At 36.9% G+C, this 20,991-nt stretch overlaps 1 protein-coding gene across 1 annotated transcript; it reads right to left on the bottom strand.

Annotated features, from left to right (window-relative positions):
• Positions 1–6,407: 6,407 nt before the first annotated feature.
• LOC122077057 (pleiotropic drug resistance protein 1-like) lies at positions 6,408–15,339 on the bottom strand. The gene is made up of 24 exons (XM_042642822.1): positions 14,827–15,339; positions 14,581–14,701; positions 14,392–14,480; positions 14,195–14,279; positions 13,942–14,101; positions 13,768–13,844; positions 13,194–13,247; positions 13,002–13,092; positions 12,594–12,895; positions 12,229–12,510; positions 11,837–12,153; positions 11,571–11,731; positions 11,364–11,467; positions 11,084–11,240; positions 10,880–11,005; positions 10,655–10,797; positions 10,223–10,555; positions 8,289–8,579; positions 8,117–8,200; positions 7,897–8,030; positions 7,577–7,804; positions 7,319–7,490; positions 6,958–7,212; positions 6,408–6,876 (listed from the first exon to the last, which is right to left on the bottom strand). Exons 1-24 carry the CDS (start codon positions 15,147–15,149, stop codon positions 6,619–6,621), a joined length of 4,347 nt encoding a protein of 1,448 aa, XP_042498756.1. The 5' UTR covers positions 15,150–15,339; the 3' UTR covers positions 6,408–6,618.
• Positions 15,340–20,991: the final 5,652 nt, after the last annotated feature.

Genomic DNA, 20,991 nt, shown 5'->3' with positions numbered 1-20,991 from the left:
TACCAAATGATTTTTTTTTTTAAGGAACCCCTCAAACTTATATGATTTTACAATTTAAGGTCAAAGGTATGGATCCGGATCTTCTAAGATGCATCAAAGGTGGCGAGTTAGAGCATTTGGGCACAGACCCCAACACATAAGCACATGTATCAAGGTGATCCAGACTGTCCAATGTGCGTTGCCACCTCTTTTGTGTCAGAGGAGTTCGAGCCCAAAGATAAACCTTGATTATATGTAACCACACGTAACTGTAACGAATATTATAATCCTTCTTAATAACAATTGATGCCCATCCAACCTCAACAAATTCATTAGAGTGACTTCTCTCACATATTACTAATAGTTTTTTTATTTTTTATTTATTTTTTAGGTAGGGAATGGAAGTAGATAACATCGAAGAGACCCCAACTCGAGACTTCCTGGTGAAAGTGGGCTTTTTGCTCACCAAATGCACTAGGCAATTGTTGTTACTAATAGCCATTTTCTTCCGGATAATTCATACAAAAGGTTGACATAGAAAACATGTTGTAAGAATTCTACTGAAAATAGAAAACATGTTGAAAGATTTCAGCATTCTGATGAAACTATGACTTGTTTCCTTAAAATTATGTTATAAATATTTTTTATATCTTTAGAAGAAAAAAATCCAACCATCATTGATATGTAAAAAAATCCTCTATTGCACTGCGCTGGTGCAGTGAGGATCTAGACGGCTGAGAACACCTAGGGGTGTATGCCTGGGTGCTCTCAGCCATCCAGATTCTCACCTCACCAGTGCAGTGCGGCAGAGAATGTGGACTCCATTGATACGATCCAAATAGAGATACATTCAAACTCATATCACTATTCATACTTTAAGGTAATCTTTCGGAATTTTATTTATATTTTCACTTTTGTCTTCTTTGAAAATTTTATTTATACTCTCACTTTTGTCTTCCATATGTAGTTATTTCAACCAACACAACCACAATGTATTAATCTTTTTCGTATTTGAAGGATTGTATCGATGACATTGATGACACACATATTATTATCATTGCACATAAGGGAAAACAAATCCCTTATAGAGGTAGGAAGGCAATAACAACGTAGAATGTGATGTATGCATATGTTTTTGACATGAAATTTATATTCATGTATGCAAGTTAGGAGGGAAATGCCAATGATTATCAAGCATTTGCCGAAGCACTTCCAAAATGAGCAATTAAAATTTTGTCAAACCCCCACCCTCCTTTCATGTAGGTCATTTTAAATCTTCAAACTTGGCAATTTATCAAGTTAATTACCTTTATTATTCTCTTTATGATTGTTGTTTTTTTCACAACTCTATGGTAGGAACGCACCATGCCATAGAGATTATTTAATCCTAGAAATTCCTCTCTTAAGGAATGTGATTGCCCTAGCACTTGGGGTGTTAAAGGTTCTTTTTGATATTTCAAGATCTCTATCTCCTTAACCCCTTAATATCCAAAGCTTCATTATGATTGCATGTTGTGCTCTACCTAACGTTTTCAAGGATGAACAAGTAATAAGTAGAGAGTTTGCTAAACAAGTCTTTTATAACACTATAGATAAGGATCAAGTGATGGAGCCTATTATGCGAGTTAGGCGTGGCTGCGTGTAACTGAGTTTACCTTGAGCTAGAATAGTAAAATTGGCAAGTTCAAAAGGTTTTTTGTTAGCAAAAAAAAGAAAAAAAAGAGATATAATCTATCACCACTAAGGGTGAACAAAGAATAGTTGTAGACAAACCACCAAAATCTAGTAATCAGTGTGACATGACAAGGGAGATGCATGCTCAAAGGAAGGATATAGAAAATTAGATGGCAAGACAATAGATTTTTATGCAATTTAGTTTGAACATCTCTAGTATAACTCATAACAACAATCATAACCTTATCCCAACTAAATGGGTTCGACTACATCTTTGATTAAGTTTTATTTATTAAATATTTTTAATTTTTTTTTATTCACCTAAAGTTTATATTAGTGGAGTTAGACATAGTTTATACAATATATGTTTAATTACTTCTATGCTCATTAACAATTGGAGAAAACTAAATAATAATCAGCACCCAATATGTTATTGTGGTAATGGGAGGATGACAATGTGGATATCTCAAAAAAAAAACCCCAATCGATATTTTTATACATGTCCAATAGGGGCGAGACATCCAAAGACATTGATGTGGGTGGATGAGTAAGAAGGGAATGCAGACCAAGGAGTTGATTCATATTAATATGTGAATGATTTTGGGGTCACTCGATATGTGTTCCATGAAGTTCAAGTTGATCAGACTCTACTATTCAATTACTATGGTTTAGCAATCTTATCAATCATATGAGTTTTTCTTTTGACATACTTAATTTGTTATCGATACAACATAGATGAAGTGATTCAGATTCATGCTATTATTTTTTGTCTTTGAAGCATTGTAATGAAACAATTAAAATTTTTGGAATTATTGGTTATACAAAAACTCTTGACAACATTTTAGTAGTTTTGAATGTTAGTATCATTGGATAATGGTTAATGACATTTTATGAAAATATTAGAAAGGTTAAAAGCTTGAAAAAAAATAAAAATGGCATTTGACTTGTTAAAATAGAATTTTAATTAGTATGTAGGAATTTGATTCATTCTATCAACTACATGCCAAACATTTATTCTACTCTTATCTATTTTGAAATTTTCTATCAAATATATTGAAGTCCATTGCGACGACAAATCATCCTAGGCTTCTCTCAAAAGTTGCACAGAGGAATAAACACAAGAGAGTAAACGTTAGACTGATCCGATGGAGGATTCTCCGATGCCTGATTCAGACTTCCTCGCAAATAAAAATTCCAATAAGAATGGAAAAATATTGATCCCTTGAAAAGAGGGTTTACTTGCATATTTATAGTTGAGGAGTGGCGGTGGTAGAGAGTCTCGCTTTGGTAGGTTTCCCAATCCTGGTAAGAGTCCGATCATGGTTAGAGTTATATTAGGAGAGTGAATCCTGAGTACGTCCCAATTATGAGAATTCTTCATATCCCGCGTCTATTAGGAGATCTCCTTCCTTTTTGTGGAGGATCTGGAATCATCATGAGTGTCCTTTCCTGATTGAGACAGATATCTTCCTTGCTTGGTGGTTACGTATTAGACTAAGAGTCTTCTCTTAGAAAGCGTGTTCCATTGAAGGATCCTGTGGACATCAAGTGCTAAGCGACCTCGACTTGGTAGCTCGATTGCCAATCTATTTTTGTTGAACGCCCGATAGGGGATCAATGCCAGGCTTAGGGATGTGGCCTTGGTTCAATTGCTCGGCCATAGTCCAGATGTCCTGTTGAGGATCCCTAGTTGTTGCTCAAATGTGGCTCAACTATTCACGTGCACCACCCATCATACATAAGTGTAGGTTAGTCATTCGGTAACTAGCCCAATTCTCAATAAAGGCCAGTTGCGCTAGGGATGTCAATCGATTAAGCTGGGCCGGTCTCGATCGGGTTTAATCGGACTTGATCACTTGAAAGCTTTTGCACCGTGAACGCCAGTTTAAGTAAACAGGCCTAGCTTTGGGGGGCATGGTACGGTTTATAATTGGACCAGTTGGTGTCGGGATTTAATCGGGCTTCCTTAAACGGGTCTTAGCCGGACCTTAATTGGGTTACAGACCTATTTAAGTTTAAACGAGCTTTAAACGTGCCTACCCTAAAGTTCTTTTCTTAAGTTGGTTGAATGCCCAGAAATATTCGAGGCAAATCTTTAATAAAAAAAAAAGAAATGATATGAGATTATGATTGTTCTTACAAAGAAAAATAAGAGATTATGACTTTTACAACTTACAAAATAAAGCTTAATTAAATCAAATCATATTACAAGCAAAGTGTAAGAAAGCTTAATTTCTTTTTTACTAGTAGTGGAAATTTTTTTTTTTTTATGTAGTATTAAAGGGGGTCAGGCTGGGTCGGGCTACAACAAGTCGATGCAAGCTGGGCATATAAACGTGTCGGTTCGATCAGGCACCCGACTGGCTAGTTACTTGCACTGTGAACACCCGTTTAATAAACGTGTCGGACTTGATCGGACCGGTCTAGATCGAGCCATAAAAGTGTCGAGTTCGGTCAAACCTATTGATGCGGGCTTAGAATTGACATCCTTAGGTTGCTCTATATTCGACCTAGATGTTGGTTATCGATCGAGAATGTAGCCCAGTCATACTCGAATCAATTGACATGTATTGTAGCTCAGATCTCAAATGAATCCAAAAGAATTCAATTCCACCTCAGATCAAGGGATAATGGTGGAATGATAGTGAATCTCACCCTTATCTTTCCTTTACTTAAAAAAAAAAATCTCACCCTTATGTTTCTCTCCAGCGTTTAACAAATCATTCCTCAGAAGTCAGAACATATCCTAAACTTTAAGATTGGGCGGGATTCCTGGTTAACCTTTCTGTTAACCTTTCTGTTCTCACTGGAGTCAGGAGACCTCACTCTATGTCTCTGCAATTCTAGTTCCAGAGCCAAAGTTCCATTACACAAAGAACATCTGTCCAAATGGAGGTAATCTCTATTGGCCATCAGAAAATTATTCTAACGTAGAATGTAAAATTCCATTCTAACCTTAAAGCTGAATCTACCGAAGCTAATTGTCTCAGCTCAGCTTGACACTTCCGGCAATGTCTCTGTGCTGTTCTTGGATTATCTATATGATTCAACTACTGGGTATTCGAAAGAACGAAGATCTATTCGAAATGGGTGTTCAAGCTCTTGGGTATATCATTCCAGAGATGGCCTCGGAATGTTATGAAAGGCATTGGTGTGATCTCGAGAAGGATCTCAGTGGTTCCATCACTTCCATGTAATTGATTACACTTTCAAGCTTCTCACTCTGGTTGCTTTTCTAGTCACCCCAAGACTCTGCCAGAAGGTATGGAAATCTCGCATCAGACTGCTTACTCATACACTCCTGTTCATAGTAGGGTTTATAATTGTTCTCATTGTCCATTCTGCTAATGTGGTGGAATCCACACTAGATGACTATGTGGGTCTCGTCGAAGATTTCTTCATAATTTCTCAAATTGTGGGCAATCCACTGTAAACCCTACTCAGAAAAGTTTGTTGGGATCAGACTTGTTCCTCATGTGTAGTTTCTAATCCCTATTTCTCTGAGTATGAGTTTGTGGATTTCTACTTCAAGTTTGGGGTATATTGCAATACCACTTACAGCAGTTGTGCTTGGAGTCAGACTGTCATAGTCCACATTCAGCAGAGATGGAGTTAAGAGAAACTCAGCCAGATTTTTATCTTGAGGCAGTACAAGCTTCTCCATTGGGATCCATAGTATATGAGAGGTTGCCCTCTATCTCAATTGAAGCCGAGCTTATCTCAGGGAGAAAAGACTGTCCGGTGAGAATTCCTGCAGTCATTTGTTAATAGGTGTAAAGCCATGCCATTTCTTGTTGAACTGGAGATGTTGATAAATAAGCTTCTTTCTTTTCTTTCTTGTTCTTCCCTGATCTTATTAATATTGTACAGTTGCTTCTTTGATCAAGTGTCGCTCCACATATTTGGCATGTGAAACAGTGTTTTCTGTGCACATCCCAGCTTAAACATCTTCATGAAATGGACGATATATATCATCTTTCTGCTACACATGCTTGACTTGCTATCTTTCTTTTCTGTATCCACATTTGGATTGTTCTTCTAGATTATCATTTTGTAAGGTTTATGGGTTTCTAAAAGTGTTACCTAGAAAACACTTGCTATAATTGTAAATCCTCCATAAGGTCAACTAGAAGCGCTAATTATAATTTTAGCTAGTGATATGAAGCATATTCATGTAGATAAAGGGGTTCCGGTAAAAGAAAGACCAGATAAACACAACCAACAGTCATGAAACGGTACATGATTAGAAGCACCAAAAGTCTCTAAAATGGGGAAAATAAATAAATAAATAAGGGGGGAAAGGGAAGAGAAGAAAAAAGAATGATGTAGCTCAATTTATTCCGTTGGTGCTGGATGTGGCCAGTTCATGAATTATCATGAATATTACTTCCTAACTGAAGTCCTAATTAATGAAATTTAGACGAATTTCTTCAAAGAATGTTTAAAGGCAATGAATGAAGGAATTCAGCTGGTTCAATAGAAAAGGTAAAAGAGAAGCCCAAACTACTTAGCTAAGCCATTGACAAAATCAGTGCAATACACACTATTGCAGCTAGTAGAACTGATCGGCAACATGATCGATGACTATTAACCATCCACTTCTATGTGCTCAAGCAAGAAATCCCACACCTCCCTTTGTGGAGATATCAGCACTGGCAATAACTGAAATTCTGATAGGTTTATTGCTTGAAACCTCTAGTTTTCTTCTTGTATCTGTAAGGGGAAAAGATGAAATAGATTCCGGAGATATGTGGTTGTTTGACCAAGGCAGTTCATTCAGAATTGAGGAAATTGTGTACAGATGGCATGCGATAAACTGTGCCATAATAAATAAATTTTGGATCTAGAAAGAATAAATTGTTTCCTACATGTAAAACATTAGAACCTCAAACTATGCAGTGTACATGGATAAATGATTTTCTGGATGCTTGATTTAGCTCCCCTATAGGACACTGTAGAATCTTCTTATCTTCTTTGGAAATTTAATATCTTTATTGCAAACGCAAATATGAATGCAAAGAACACAGCAAACCCAACAATCACAATTGCAACCACTCCTAGAAAATCATGCTTGTACCCAAAATAGTCCTGCACAAAATCTTTCACTGTCTCTCCTGATTCAAGCTTTTCTTTTATATCTCCAAATTGTGCCACAAGCAACCCATACATGGTCCAAGATACAGGGCAAATCCAGTAGTACCATCTCCACCAGACAGGAATCCTCTGTAATGAACCTAAATGTTAGAAAACAAAGAAGATTTTAACTTACACTATATAGAATGGATAAAGATCTTAGGAACTTACTGTTCGTGGAATTATAAATCCAGAGAAGAGGTTCCATATTGAATAGAATGCTGCAGAAACTATGGCAGCAATATTTTGATTGGGAGTCATGGCCACTGTCATCATACCATAAAAGGTAAAGTATAATAATGTAAAGTACATGAAGTAGAGATACCAAAGAAACTTTGCAACCGTCCATTGGGCTCCAATCATAGCATATACTATAACCCCATATATTAAAGCCTGTATGAGGACATATGGAAGTTCAATTATAACCTGCATTACAAGCAAGGTTATTTGGTGAGAAACATTTAGACAACTAAAGCAGTAATTTATTTAGTTAACTACATCTTATAAATGTTACTAAAACAAACATAATTACTTGTCCAAAAGCATATGGCAAAGCTGAATACATTCCAGCAGCCCTCTCTCTATAAAAAACTGCCCTTTCAATAGCCACTACTGGCTGGACAGCAGAGGCATTTTGTATCCCGAGGAAGAGAACAGCAGCATACATGGAACCCATTGCGCTGAAGAGATTCTGTTGATTTGCTCTGCAGTGTCAACATTCAAATCAAATTAGTGAGGGACAACAAGAGGAGAAAATCATAAATGTTAGTTATTTTTAAGATTGAAATACCTTTTAGATTCAATATCCCAAAATATTGTTCCAAACATTAGAGCTACAAAAGTTGTGTAAAAGAGCCTTGAAGCTGTGTAAGCTGGGTTTCGCCAATATGACCAATTCTGTTTCCACAAGCAAGCCAGGCACTGGGTCAAGAGAGACTGGGAATATTTTGTAGGGAAATTGAGGTCTTTTGAGCCAGGCGTAGGTTTACTTAGTTCCATGATCAGTGCTTTGTTTCCCCTGAATGATTCACCACAGGCGATTGAGAACAGGAACCACAAATTGAGTGTTAGCTTAGGCACATCAGATGAAAATTTACTGTTAAATCTCACCTATATAGTTCTGAATTCTTATATATGTCGGTGAAGTTGACCCCCAAAATTGCTTCCTGGCCAGCTGATGTCACCTCCATCATCCATGTGGCTGGATTATGACCTTCTTTTATTTTATTGATCCCTTCAATTGCCTTGAAGCAAAATTTATTTATGAAAATTGTGAGATAGGAAGGTTAAATTATAGTTTCTTATTTTTAGTTTCTGTCTTATGGCTCACCTCGAAGTAATTGATCAGGTCACAAGAGTGTCTCCCTAATGAACCCACATATATTGCTTCTCCTCCTTGCTTCATTAGAAATAGCTGTTGTCCAAAATTGAAGGTTTAATTGACTAGTAAATATCGAGAAAACAATGACATTAATTGTTCTTTAGTCCCAAACATTTCTCACCTCATCAAAAGCCTCAAATATATCGATGCTTGGCTGGTGGATAGTGCACACGACAGTTCGTCCAGTGTCCACTGTATTCCTCACTGTTCTCATAACTATTGCTGCCGCCCTTGCATCAAGCCCAGATGTTGGCTCGTCCATAAATATTATCGAAGGGTTTGCAACAAGCTCAACCGCAATGGTCAGCCTCTTCCGCTGCTCTGTTGAGAGACCATCCACCCCTGGTAACCCAACTAGTGCATCCCTCAATATGGTCAACTCCACAAGTTCCATGACCTCCTCGATGAACATCTGCAATCACCAGTTAGTTTTACCATCAAGGAACAAGCAAGCACAGTTTTCAAAACCAAACCAAACAGCGATCCAAAAAGCTGCCCGGTTCTGGTTGAGACAGGTTTTGACTAAAAGAACTGTCAACCAAATACTAAAATCCAAAAAATAAAATAAGAAGATGAAAACTACTTTGCACCAATTGAGGATAAGCTTAGAGAATGTCAGTTATGATGGTTTGGGCATGTCCAAAAGAGGCCCTTGGATGCCCCAGTACGAAGGAGTGACCAGATGTAGATGAATGGAGCTAAAAGGGCTAGGGCCAGTACGAAGGAGTGACCAGATGTAGATGAATGGAGCTAAAAGGGCTAGGGGCAGGCCAAAAATGACCATTGATGAGTTAGTTAGAAGAGACATGTAAAAGTTAAGTTGTCACCCTAATTTGGCATCTAGCAGAGCTGCCTAGAGGGCTAGGATCGAAGTTGCCGATTGTTCGCGAGTGGGATGTCCCAAAATTTTTTTTTATTTCTTGCTGATTCATGTAGCCGACCCCATTTAGTTGGGAAAAGGCCATAGTTGTCACGACGCCAAGACGAACCAAGGCGGTGGAGGGTTGTCTAAGCGTTTAGGCGAGAAGGCGCCCGCCTTAAGGCGAACAAGGGTTATTTTTTATTTTTCCTATTTTCTAACATTATTTAGTAAGTTATATATACCTTGTATCATAAAAAATCAAGATTAAGCCACATCAAGTCATTAAAAATCAACATTTAGCCACATCAAATCATAAAAAATTAACATTAATTCATATTAAGTTATAAAAAATCAACATTTAGAGAAATGCTCTTATTCTATAATAAGTTTGACTGGTCAAATGATTTTATTTTTATATGAGACTTTTGTATTAGTTATAACATAAAACCAACTTTCTAACAAGTCTAAGATTACTTAAATCTGAGTTGCAATGACAAAATTATGATTCAGTCAAACTTATTTTTAAGTTCGCGAATACTGTTAAAATCGCCTGAATGAAAATAATTTTATAAATATCAAAACAAAATATTATTTTACCGGACTTTTGGTTTTTAGCAATGTTTTATGATAGAATTTATAAAATTTTCATAATTGAGAAAAACCCCAGCATTTAAAAGTTGAAAATCGTCCCTATAACCAAAATTCAGTTTTTGTTCTTGCACTGGGGGGTTGACTTTTTATCCTTTTGGAATTTGATTTTTAAACTATTTTTATTGGATTCAAATAGGGGGTATTTGCTTATTTATGAATAATATCTTAAGTAAATCAAATACATTTACTTGAATGATATTTGGCATAAATAAATGCCGAAACACAAGGCGACATGCAGTGCAACAAGGCAACTGTCGCCTAGGCCCCAGGCAAACTGCCTGGACGCATAGGCGACGCCTTGGCAACTATGGATAAGGCTAAGCATTGTTGTTGTTGTTGAAAATGAAAACTACTGAATTATACCAGATGGTTTTCAAAAACAGCTTGGTTTTTTGTCTGGTTTTGGCGGTCCTTAATGGAAATCAGTCCAGAAAAGAGGGCAGTTCTGATTTTCTGGTTCAACCACTAGTCTGGTTTTTAAAACTATGCATGTAACCAGTCCAAGGCATAACAAATGGATTAAAAATCTCAGATTCATCAACCTTTCTTGTGGCAGAATTGACTTCAGGGGATAACCGAAGCCAAGCAGAATATAGTAGGGATTCATAGACCGTAACATGAGGAGAGTGGATGTCATTCTGTTCACAATATCCTGATATACGAGCAAATGTTTCCTGCTTCTTTGGGTACCCAGAAATGGTTATGCTTCCCTCAATGTATCCACCTGTTTTCCTTCCAGATAGCACATCCATCATAGTGGTCTTACCGGCGCCACTAACGCCCATTAGAGCTGTAAGGACTCCTGGCCTAAAGGCTCCGCTTACACCCTTGAGAAGCTCCAATCGGTCTTCTTGAACACCTTGTTCTTTCATTTCCTACATATTTAGTTTTGCAAGCAATTATGATCACAGCAGATTAGGCTATGAAGAAAGAAATTGCCTTGCCCGATATAATTATTTATTACTTGAGGCTACCTGTGGCATATCTATAGAGTATTTGACTTCATCAAAGGTGATGGAAAGAGGTTGAAATGGAAGAACCATCCCTCGTTTCCCATTTTTCTCTTCATTGAGGAGCACCCGAAGGGTTGTGCTCGAAATTTTCTCACTTCTTTCTTCTGCATTCAAGCCAAATAGATTTAAGTCACACCAGCAAGATTGAAGTAGAAACTGAATAGGAAATCCATTAAGCTTAATCACCTTTGGATGATTTCTGAACCACAAAGCTCTTTTCCTTGGATGATAGCTCAATAAATTTCCCATTTTTCTCCGCATGTTTGGTCATCAAGATCTCACTAGATATTACTGCCTGAGGTTTCCCAAATGCTGCAGTGAACTTATTCAATTAGTGGAACACGATGACTTATGGTTGAATGTTTAAAAATTTAGCTAAAGTATACTTACGATTGAGATAAGAGAGAGACAAAGTGAAAAGGGTATTGAATAGAAATATATAGCCAATCAATGCCCCAACCCCAATCCAATACCAGTATGCGTCAGGGAGGAACCCACGAGACTTCAAAACAACCACACCCAGGGGCTCACGAGAATTTGATTGAACCTAAAACAAAGAAATAGAATTCAAACATTATTGAACCATAGCCTTATCCTTGCTTTGAAGTTCAAACCAGTTAAAGAAAAGGAAAATATAACTTTCACATCTCAGTCAAAAAAGGATTCTTACATGTCTCCAACTTTTCCCAAGGAATTCATTCACTACTATTGCATTTTGCCCATACATCAGAGGAGATATCCAGTAACCCCATATCCACCATTTCTTTACATCATCTGTGGCAAAGAAGGTAGGCTCTTAGCTGCTCACGAAGTTAAAACTTAAAACAAGAATTGACAAGAGTATGATGAAATCTCTGTATTTAACTTCAGAGGATACCTTTTGGCAAGATAAATCCACCCATAACCATGATTGCAAGTAGCACAAAGGACCCAACTGTGTGGGCAAGGACGGTATTCCTCCCCAATGCTGCAATGACTCGAAACAATCCAGATGCCATTTGGCTAACACATACGAGTAAAAGGTATTGTTTGAAAAGCCTGCATTAAGAAAAATTCTCTTTTGTTATTGCCTTGAACTACATATTGAAAACAAAGTCAAATAAGACTGCCATCAGGGACACTAGTCTTCCAGTTGGTATTTACCTGCCGATATTTGGGTCATAACCTATGACATAGTAGGTCATGAACACCCAAATGGCAACTTCAGAAAGTGTGATTGGGATCTTTAGTATCCATGTTGGTAGTGAGTATGCCCATGAAGGAAAGAAAAGGATGTCTCTTTGCTTATAAAATACAGGAAGCTTCATGATGGTCATGGAAATCTCGGAGAATCCATTGAACATAATCACAATAAGAGAGAAGAACAGAGAACCCAAAAAAACCCCACCATCTGTTACTGAATCTCTGTGCATCTCAGTACGTAGGAAGAGTGTCATTGTTATGCATGCTGTAAGAGTAAGCTGAAAACAGAGAGAACAATTGAATATTGACATGAGTAGAATATTCAGAAGTATTTATTGAAATCTGTTACCCACTTGCATCATCTTGAAAATGTAGACGAATGAATTTCTCTTCATCAGCAAGAGTTCTCTGGAGATGCAAGCTTTCAGCAGCTCCTTCTTGCTGACACCATACTTCTTAGTTGTTAAAGCAGCAGGATGGCTCTTGATCTTGTCAAATGCAGTGGCCAGTTCATTTCCTAGGTTCTGACCAATATGGAATGAGTGGAATGCCTCTGCGAATTCATTGGAAGGGATGAATCTGTAGGGTTCATTTTTACGTGCCCAGTACTGTTTCTGATCTTTCCTCGATGTCACCTATCAAATCCATGAAATTGTCAGTCTCATTTTGGAGAGGAGAATAAAAGGGATAAGGAAAAGGGTTTCAAAGCTAGTCTAACTTCTTGCAAGAAGTCGGCGACCCCCTTCCTCTCAGGACATTTGAAGCCCATTGACTCAAAGAACTCAAGCGCATGTTCACGGGGACCGTGGTACACTATCTGTCCATCTGATAGGAGAATTAGGTCATCAAAAAGCTCATAAGTCTCTGGCGCTGGCTGGAGGAGAGAAATAAGGGCGGTTCCTTTTAGAATGTGGATGAACTGCCTCAGTGAATTCACAATCTGGAAGGTCGTTGAACTGTCCAAACCAGTTGATATTTCATCCATGAAAAGTGCCCTTGCAGGTCCAACCAGCATCTCACCTACATCATGTAGTCATTATTTTTTAGAAGAATTAGTTCCTGTTTTTGGGGGTGAAAAAAGATCCATTTGGGTACTAGAGAACAGCAACTCAGTGAGTTATGCTACCTGTTGTAAGTCGTTTTCTTTGGCCTCCAGAGATACCTCGCAGCATTTCATCTCCAACCAAGGTATCAGCACAAGCCTCGAGTCCCAAGATCTTGAAATTTGAAGTGAAGCAGAATGGAAAATGTTTAGGGTTTATTAGGCTATTTTTCAAAATCGCTTCCTTACCCATAGAAAGCTTTATAATGGTGATACCTTAAGAATGTATTCTGTAACTACACTGGCCTCCTGCCCTTCTAATGCAGCTGCCTGCAAATTTGGAAACCAGAAATCTCAATTACTGGGTTGACTAGTTAGTCAAATTTTAAGATAGTATTCCCAAAACACTAGGAGAAATAGCAAGCATGTGTTTTAAACCTTCTCTTTTCTGAGTAAAAGGTGGAGTGTTGCCACTGCGGAATTTAAAGGAAATATTTTATACTTGGAACAGAAACCTACTTAATGAATCCACGGATCAATGAGAACCACAGTTGATTCAAGAACCTGTTTGGGTACTAAATATGAAGAACTTGTCTTCATGAGAAGGATAGATATCTAGCTCAACTTGCAAAACTGGATATACTCGATTGAATATTTTCTCGAAAGTTTCAGCATCAATCAGAAACCATCTTAATGAATCCATGGACCAATGAGAACTGCACTTGATTCAAGAATATGTTTGGGTTCTTGAATTGAGGAGGATAGATCCAGCTAGACTGGCAAAATCTGATATAATCGATTGAATTTACTCTGTCCTGAATTGCTTATTGCAAACTATTTCCTTTCTCACCTTCATGTAAATATCAATATCAGGATCTGGCATGATGTTTGCTTCCTTTTCTCTTCTTGATAGCTCTGCCAACATCTCTACAAATTTTCATAATTTAAGAATTTATTAAGACTCATTATAACTCCTAAGATTAATTTCTCTCAATTAAAACTCAATTCATCATATTTAACATACCGTAACTACTCCCGACCCCTTGACATCTGGCAGAAAAGGCCAAGGTTTCTCTGACTGTCATTTCTCCTATGTGGAGATCATGTTGACCAACATAAGCTGCTGCCCTCTGTGGGACAAACTCATCCATTTCATGACCGTTGTAAGTTACTCTCCCTGAAAACTGAAGAAAAATTGGTACTCATATGAGTATCAGATGTTATGATGTTTTGCCAAAAATCTACATAAGAACAAGTAGTCAACCAGGAAATATTACTTTCAGTTCTGGATCAAGCTTTCCTGCCAAAGCTAACAATAGTGTGGTTTTTCCAGAACCTGGGGGACCTAAAAGCAATGTCATCCTGCAAAAAAAAGGTCAACCAATGACATATAGATTAGGCATGGAGTCTAACTAGTTTAATAAACCCAAAACCAACTAAACTTCAAGTTATGTTTCAGGGTTTGTCTTCTCACCTGCTTGGCTTAATTATTCCACTAACATCTTGAAGGATTGGCAGTGACATCTTTCTACTGGGGAGAATATGAAGCCAGTTCAAGAACCCCTTCAAAACAGAATGATGAACAACTTTGTACTTGTAATTGTTCAAGATAAAAACAAGATTGTGGAATTGGAACTCAAATGATGATTCACAGATGGGTTACCTCTAGCATATTTAGAGAGAAGTTGGGAAGTGTAGGCACGGCTCTACTTCCTACATAAGCTTCTGCCTCAATATATAAATGCTCGAAATGAACTTCAATCGTGGGAATTTCAATTCCAACTCTGTTTAAAAACAGAGGTATACAGATACATCAAGAGGAAAATCCAGACTGCAGATTCAGGACATGCATATTTTAAGATTCTTATTAATTGCAGATGAAGAAGAAGAACATGAAAGGGACTCTTACTGAGCAATGCGGTTCTTTAGTTTCAACAAGAACTTCTCATTGTCCTCCTCTGCAACTTTGACCAACCTGTCCAGCACAACCTTCCTTTCTTGTAACCCCAGACCCTTAATGTCAACTTCCTTGGTCTTGCCCTCTACTCCAGTCAATATACCTTTCCTCATGCGATTGTAAGTGGGCAGCTTCTGAAGGGCAGTCCATTTTAAAGCTTCATCATCATCTTCATGACTAGATTTCGAAAATATTTCGGCTAAATTATTTCTCCAAATTGGAGAACTTCTGCTAATGGGAAGGCCAGTGATTCTACAATGATCAACTTTCTCCATTAGACCACCCAAAAGGGCACAACCCACTAAAATCTAGAGTCTCCAACAAACCCAGAAATCTTAAAGAGCTGATATTCCTTATTGTACGGATAGAAAAACTGAATAAGCCAGAAATGAGTCTCCTTCTGTTTCTTTGTTCATTTATATTTCTTACTCCAACGAGAGATCAAATGCAATCTCACTATCAATATTGTCACGGCCTTGTGTGTGTGCATATAAAATATAAGACTCTAAACCCAGGTTCAAAAGAGAGAGAGGCATTCATTTGAATGATTTTGGTGGTAGGTAATTAGGGGTCATTTAGGTATCCCCTCTTTTATATTTTAATTTTTTTTGGGTGGGGTGGCTAACTAGACTTTTTATTCTTTTTTCTTCTTTTCTTGAGAGCAGCAAGCTAACTAACTATTTTATAGCAAGCAGTTCCATGGCCTGAGTATCAGGGGAAAGGAAAAAAAAAGGCCCCTCAAGTTTGAAACCTTCTCTGGGGGAAGTCTATGGCTCCCTTGCAAGCACTTCTTACGGTCTAAAAAGCCTTCTTTGCCCATTGATGTTGGTGCAAGATTTAAAACCAAGACCGGGTCGATATTCTGATCAACACCGATTCTCTGTGTATCAAGTCCAACCAAGTTAGGCCGGGTTCGGTTGAGCCTGGCAGATTCCATCTGAATCTAATCGATTTCGAAACGATTTGAATCAGAATTGATAGAGACTGATCCCATACTTGATTCAGAGTTTTTAAACCTTGACTTGGTAGCTGAAGAACTGAAAAAGAATGAACAATAATGTTTGACTTTTACAGGCATAAGCTTATCTTAGTGGCCCACCTAAGCTTATCTTACATGAAAATATGATTTAGCAATTTTAACCATTGGATACACAAGTGGATGGTCTAGATAGGTCACTCCTCAAATTTTACTCAAATTCAACCATATAGTGTTCCCCTCCATGTATGCTATTGTGTCTAATCACTATTGCGCATTCTCATGGTCAAGGATTTTCACTATTTGACAAACTATTAGATTGAAACTTAACATGTGGAAAAACTGTTCAACCCAATCATGTCCCTCGACAGCCCTGTAATGTCATTCATTTTAGGCCCTTAGGTTTAAGAAAAAAAAATAAAAATCTTGAGGAGAGAGAGATACATAAATCAATCATTGTGTTCTTTCTTAAATTCATAACACATAATCTTAGTGACAAATGCCTTTTTTATTTTTATTTTTTTGTAACAGTAGCTAACAGTCGTTCTATGCCCTTTGGAAGAGGGGAGCCATGACATCACAGTAGTCTTTTCCCACTTGTTTTGAAGCTAAAACATCATACTCCTGGGGTAGTCAGTAGATTCAAAGTTCATTAGTTATAATACTCATACTAAAGAAAAATAAAATCCTTTTCTGTGTTTGGTAAGAAAAGAACAACTGACCTAATAAGTAATGACGGTCATCAACATCCTTATTTATTTATTTATAATTAGTACTCTCTTCTTTATTAGTGCATAATGATACATGCGTAGGATTAGTGGGGTTTAGGGTCTCAAGTATTCGGATTGGGATTGGACTGATACCGATATCGATACCAATGCCAACTGATAATATTGGACGATTTTACCCTCTGCGATAATCAATAATGTATTGTATTTTGACAGTTTTACCCTATGTCCGTGTTCTTTCTTAGATCTGGCATCAGCCAGGTATTGCTATCGGATACAGATTGGTCGTGGACTCGTGGTACTGATACCTAAAACCCTGGCGGTGACCCTATTGAGATCATCTGCCCCACCAAATTACAAAAATGGACAGTCATGTTATTTTTCCATTTTTCTCCTTTCACCGAGGATTATCATTGGGCTTGGATGGGTGTCAGGAAATAGTTTATGGCATTCTAGACCTTCAACATATAAAGGGGAGGGATTGATAATGACCTTATATTAGGGGTGTCAACGGTCCGGGTCGGTCCGGTTTCGGTCCGGTTCCACCGGTTTCGGTGTGAGTTTGGAAGAGACCGAAACCGACCCAATAAGGATTTATCGGTTTCGGTCCGGTGTCGGTTTCGGTGCGGTTTGGGTTCGGGTTGGTACCGGTTTGGATTTATTAGGTTCATTTCGGTTTGGATCAGTTTTTTAAACCGGTATGAAGCCATTAGGAAACAACCAAATGATGAATTGTTGAACTTCGATTTTTTAAATCGATTTGTAACCGGGTTGGTTTTGATTTTTGGTCTAGTTTGAATTCGATTTTCCATACAAATGTATATAAAACTATTCAAATTTTAATTTTTTTAATGAATTTTGGAGTGTTTCGGTTTCTTACCGGTTTGGTTTCGGTTTCGGTCCGGGTTTTGAGCTGGTTTCGGTTTGGTTTCGGGTTCATCCGGTTTTCGGTGCGGTTCGGTTTGGTTTTGGGGTTACAATACTTGAAACCGAACCGAACCAATAAGGCTTCGGTTCGGTTCGGTCCGGGTTGTTATCGGTTCGGTCCGACCGGTTTTACCGGTTCGGTTTAGGAATTGACACCCCTACCTCGTATATTTTTTGGTGAATGATAACTTTCTCAAAAAAAAAAAAAAAAAAAAAAAAATTCTCTCAGCTACTTAGAGGAAAGGATAGTAGCACCATCTCTCTCCTCCTCACATGAAAGACTTTGATGCTCTCCTATGTACAAAACTATTTTGTTGTACCTCAATGGCGTGTTCCTTTATACCACTTGCTCAGATAACATTCTCCCATAAATAATAATTCTTCTTGGTGACATAAATAATAGTTGTTCAATCAATGTTGAGTCATTAATATTTGATTGAAATTCTTAAATTCCTTCATTCCGGAAAATAATCTGATGGTAGAAGAAAAGACTAGACAACCTTCAGAGTTGAAAATAATAATAACACTACTAAAATAAGAAAAAAAAAATCTTTTATAGGATCCCAACAGGGGAAGCTTCCTTGAAAAATCCGCTAGTCATTTGGGAAAGTGACGTGGTAATTTAACCATTGGATACATAGATTCACAGATTGACCTTGGTTTTAAACCAAAATATATTATTCAAACCATGCACCCACGTTTTTATGTATGTCCAATAAAAAGAATGTGAATTTGAAACTGAAACCTTTTACCGAAATCAAATTGAGCCGTTAACATCGAAATCGTAAAATCGTTTAGTAAATGGTTCAGTTCTGGTTTCAATTTTAAGACTAGTTAGCTAAACAGGTAGGTTTGGTTTTAACCGTTTAACCCATCAGCTTCAAACCGAATTGACATCGTAAAAATCGAACTGTCTACGCCCATCGAAACCGACCCATGTAACCTATATAGCGATTTAATAGAATAAGGGGTTAACTAATGTGTTTTCAGTGCCTCATGCTCTTTAACTTTAGAACACTAACGACAAGTTGTGTTTATTAACAACTTTATTTGTATTTCACTTTCTCCATGTAATATATAAATATATATATATATATATATATTTTTTACTTAGTTGTTTGGTTGTTTTTACAAAACTAGATAGGTTTAATTTAGGGAAGAATTAAGAACCATAGAGGTTGTCCAACAGTCTATTCAATAATTTACTCATATTATGTAATTATGTAGTTAAATCCTTGCTTGTTCAGTGCCTCATTAAATTTAATACAAGATTAAAGCATTTATTAATAAAAACAAATTTCAGTAAACATGCAAATAAATTAGCAAACCTTATTGCTAATAGTTTAGAAACTGTATGGATTAAACTGCGATTAAAACCGTTTAAAACCATGAAACCGACACCATTTAAAAACTATGAAACCAAAACCGTTTACTAAAAGGTTCTGGTTTTAGAAAATGCAACCGTTTAGTAAATGGTTCGGTTTTGGTTTCAGCCAAATAAATGTGAATCGATCTGAACTGTACCATATACACTGAAATCGAACCGATTAACACCCTATGCATCTTATTGCTAGTTTTACATAATCTCTTGGATGTCTTCCTCATTTCAATTATTTATTTTGTCATGAGATTTGACTAAAACTTAACACATGAGTAGGGACCTTAAACTTATGTGCGCTAGAGTGCCTCAATCAACTCCAATCTGTTAGGGTGCTATAATCTAAAGTCTAAAACTACTGAAATACTAGAGATTGAAACCTCATATATGTTTCCAACTTTGCATAGAGGGCTAGAATCTAGGTAGCGGACCCGCTTTAGTTGTGCCTTACTTTTCGGTGATTACTATTTTGTCTCTTTTATCGCCTTCCTATTTTCTCTTTCTTTGGCTTTGCTTGGATTCATGTAGCCAACCCATTAAGTTGGGATAAAGCTTTGTTGTTGTTGTTGTTGAATTAAAAAACCCATAAAGATTGCAACTAGATTATTCTGAATCACTCACCTGGTGGTTAAGGGTGTCAAACGGAATAGTGTTGTGTAATTGGGAGGTTCTTTATCTGATTCAGCCTAAAGGTGTTTAATTTTATAACTATTCATGCGCTATATAAACAGCCTCCAAGTTAGAATCAGAATCTTATTTCCTTAATTATAAATATGGGAGGGGGATAGCTACGTGGCCACGGAAGCAAATGAGAATGTGTGTAGAGGTATCCAATAGAGGTGAGATTTTCATTTCACTAAATTGAGGTTATCATTTTGCAACACAACCTGACAGCCTTCTTTTTTCCCTTATAATATAACCCATTTATCCTTGATAGTTTTGGGTACTCAAGGTTTCAAAAACTCAATTACTAATGTTTCTTTGATACATAATGTTTCCTTATTTAAGTTTTAACCATTAAGTATTAATGGAGTGTTTGAATGTTACCTCTATAGTTGTACTTAGAATGGGGGCAAATGGAATGTGTGCAAAGACATCCAATAGAGGTGGTGGGATTTTTCATTTCATGGGGTCAGGGCTATCATTTTTCACAACATAGCCTTGCAGCCTATTTTTTCCAGTACACTATAATCCATTTATCCTTAATAGTTTTGGGCCCTTGAAGTCCCAAACATTCAATTGCTAATATTTCTTTGATACATAATCCTTATTTAAGTTTTAACTATTTAGTATTAAAGGGAATGTCTAAAGGCCACCTTAATTGCTGTACTTAGAACTTGACACCTTCTTTTAATTACTTGTCTTATTATCAAAATATCTTTAAGATAAAGGTATAAAAGGGTTTCAAAAATAAATTGAAAGTGACATATCATTGTCTCATTATCATAACGTGTCATTTTCATATAAAATTTTCAAGTACACATGAAATAACGCTATTATCCTCATTGAAAAAAAAAATAGTGTATCATAATAAAAGGGGAAAAAAAGTTACAAATTATTTGATGATAAAAAAAAATCCCTATATATATATATATATCATTTGCCCTTTCTTGCCTGGTCATTTATTTGATCAACTACTTCTAAGGGGAAATCTTCCTCCTATGTAAGAACATCAATGAATAAACCATTGAGATTTAAGATTGCTTTACAAGGGTCGCAAGCACAATTTTCTCTAGAATCAACAGAAGAGGTATTGGACACAACTAATTATATTATATTACCTTACACAATTGTAATGTGTTCGCTATAACAATCTACTGTTTATGGATTCACATAAATAATATTATTGAGAAAAAAAAAAAAAAAATTGATCCCAACCCTGATTGTGTTCTTTAAAAGGTTAACCAATGGATATCAGATGTAAAAATATATCACTCTCATGACATTGTTGACAATGTGTTTTCTGATACAAATGATCCAGAGTTCATTCTAGAAAGATATTCTTCTCTTCCATTTTTGAGCTATCCTATTTTGGTTTGTGCCGATGCTACAAACAATTTGGAAAAAGAATCACGAGCTTTTGGTGTTCTTCTTCAGGGTTGTTTTCT

This window comes from Macadamia integrifolia, chromosome 4 (assembly GCF_013358625.1).
Source record: "Macadamia integrifolia cultivar HAES 741 chromosome 4, SCU_Mint_v3, whole genome shotgun sequence".
NCBI lineage: Eukaryota > Viridiplantae > Streptophyta > Magnoliopsida > Proteales > Proteaceae > Macadamia > Macadamia integrifolia.
The sequence above is the reverse complement of the archived record's forward strand: the minus strand, read 5'-3'. Positions and strand labels throughout refer to the sequence as shown.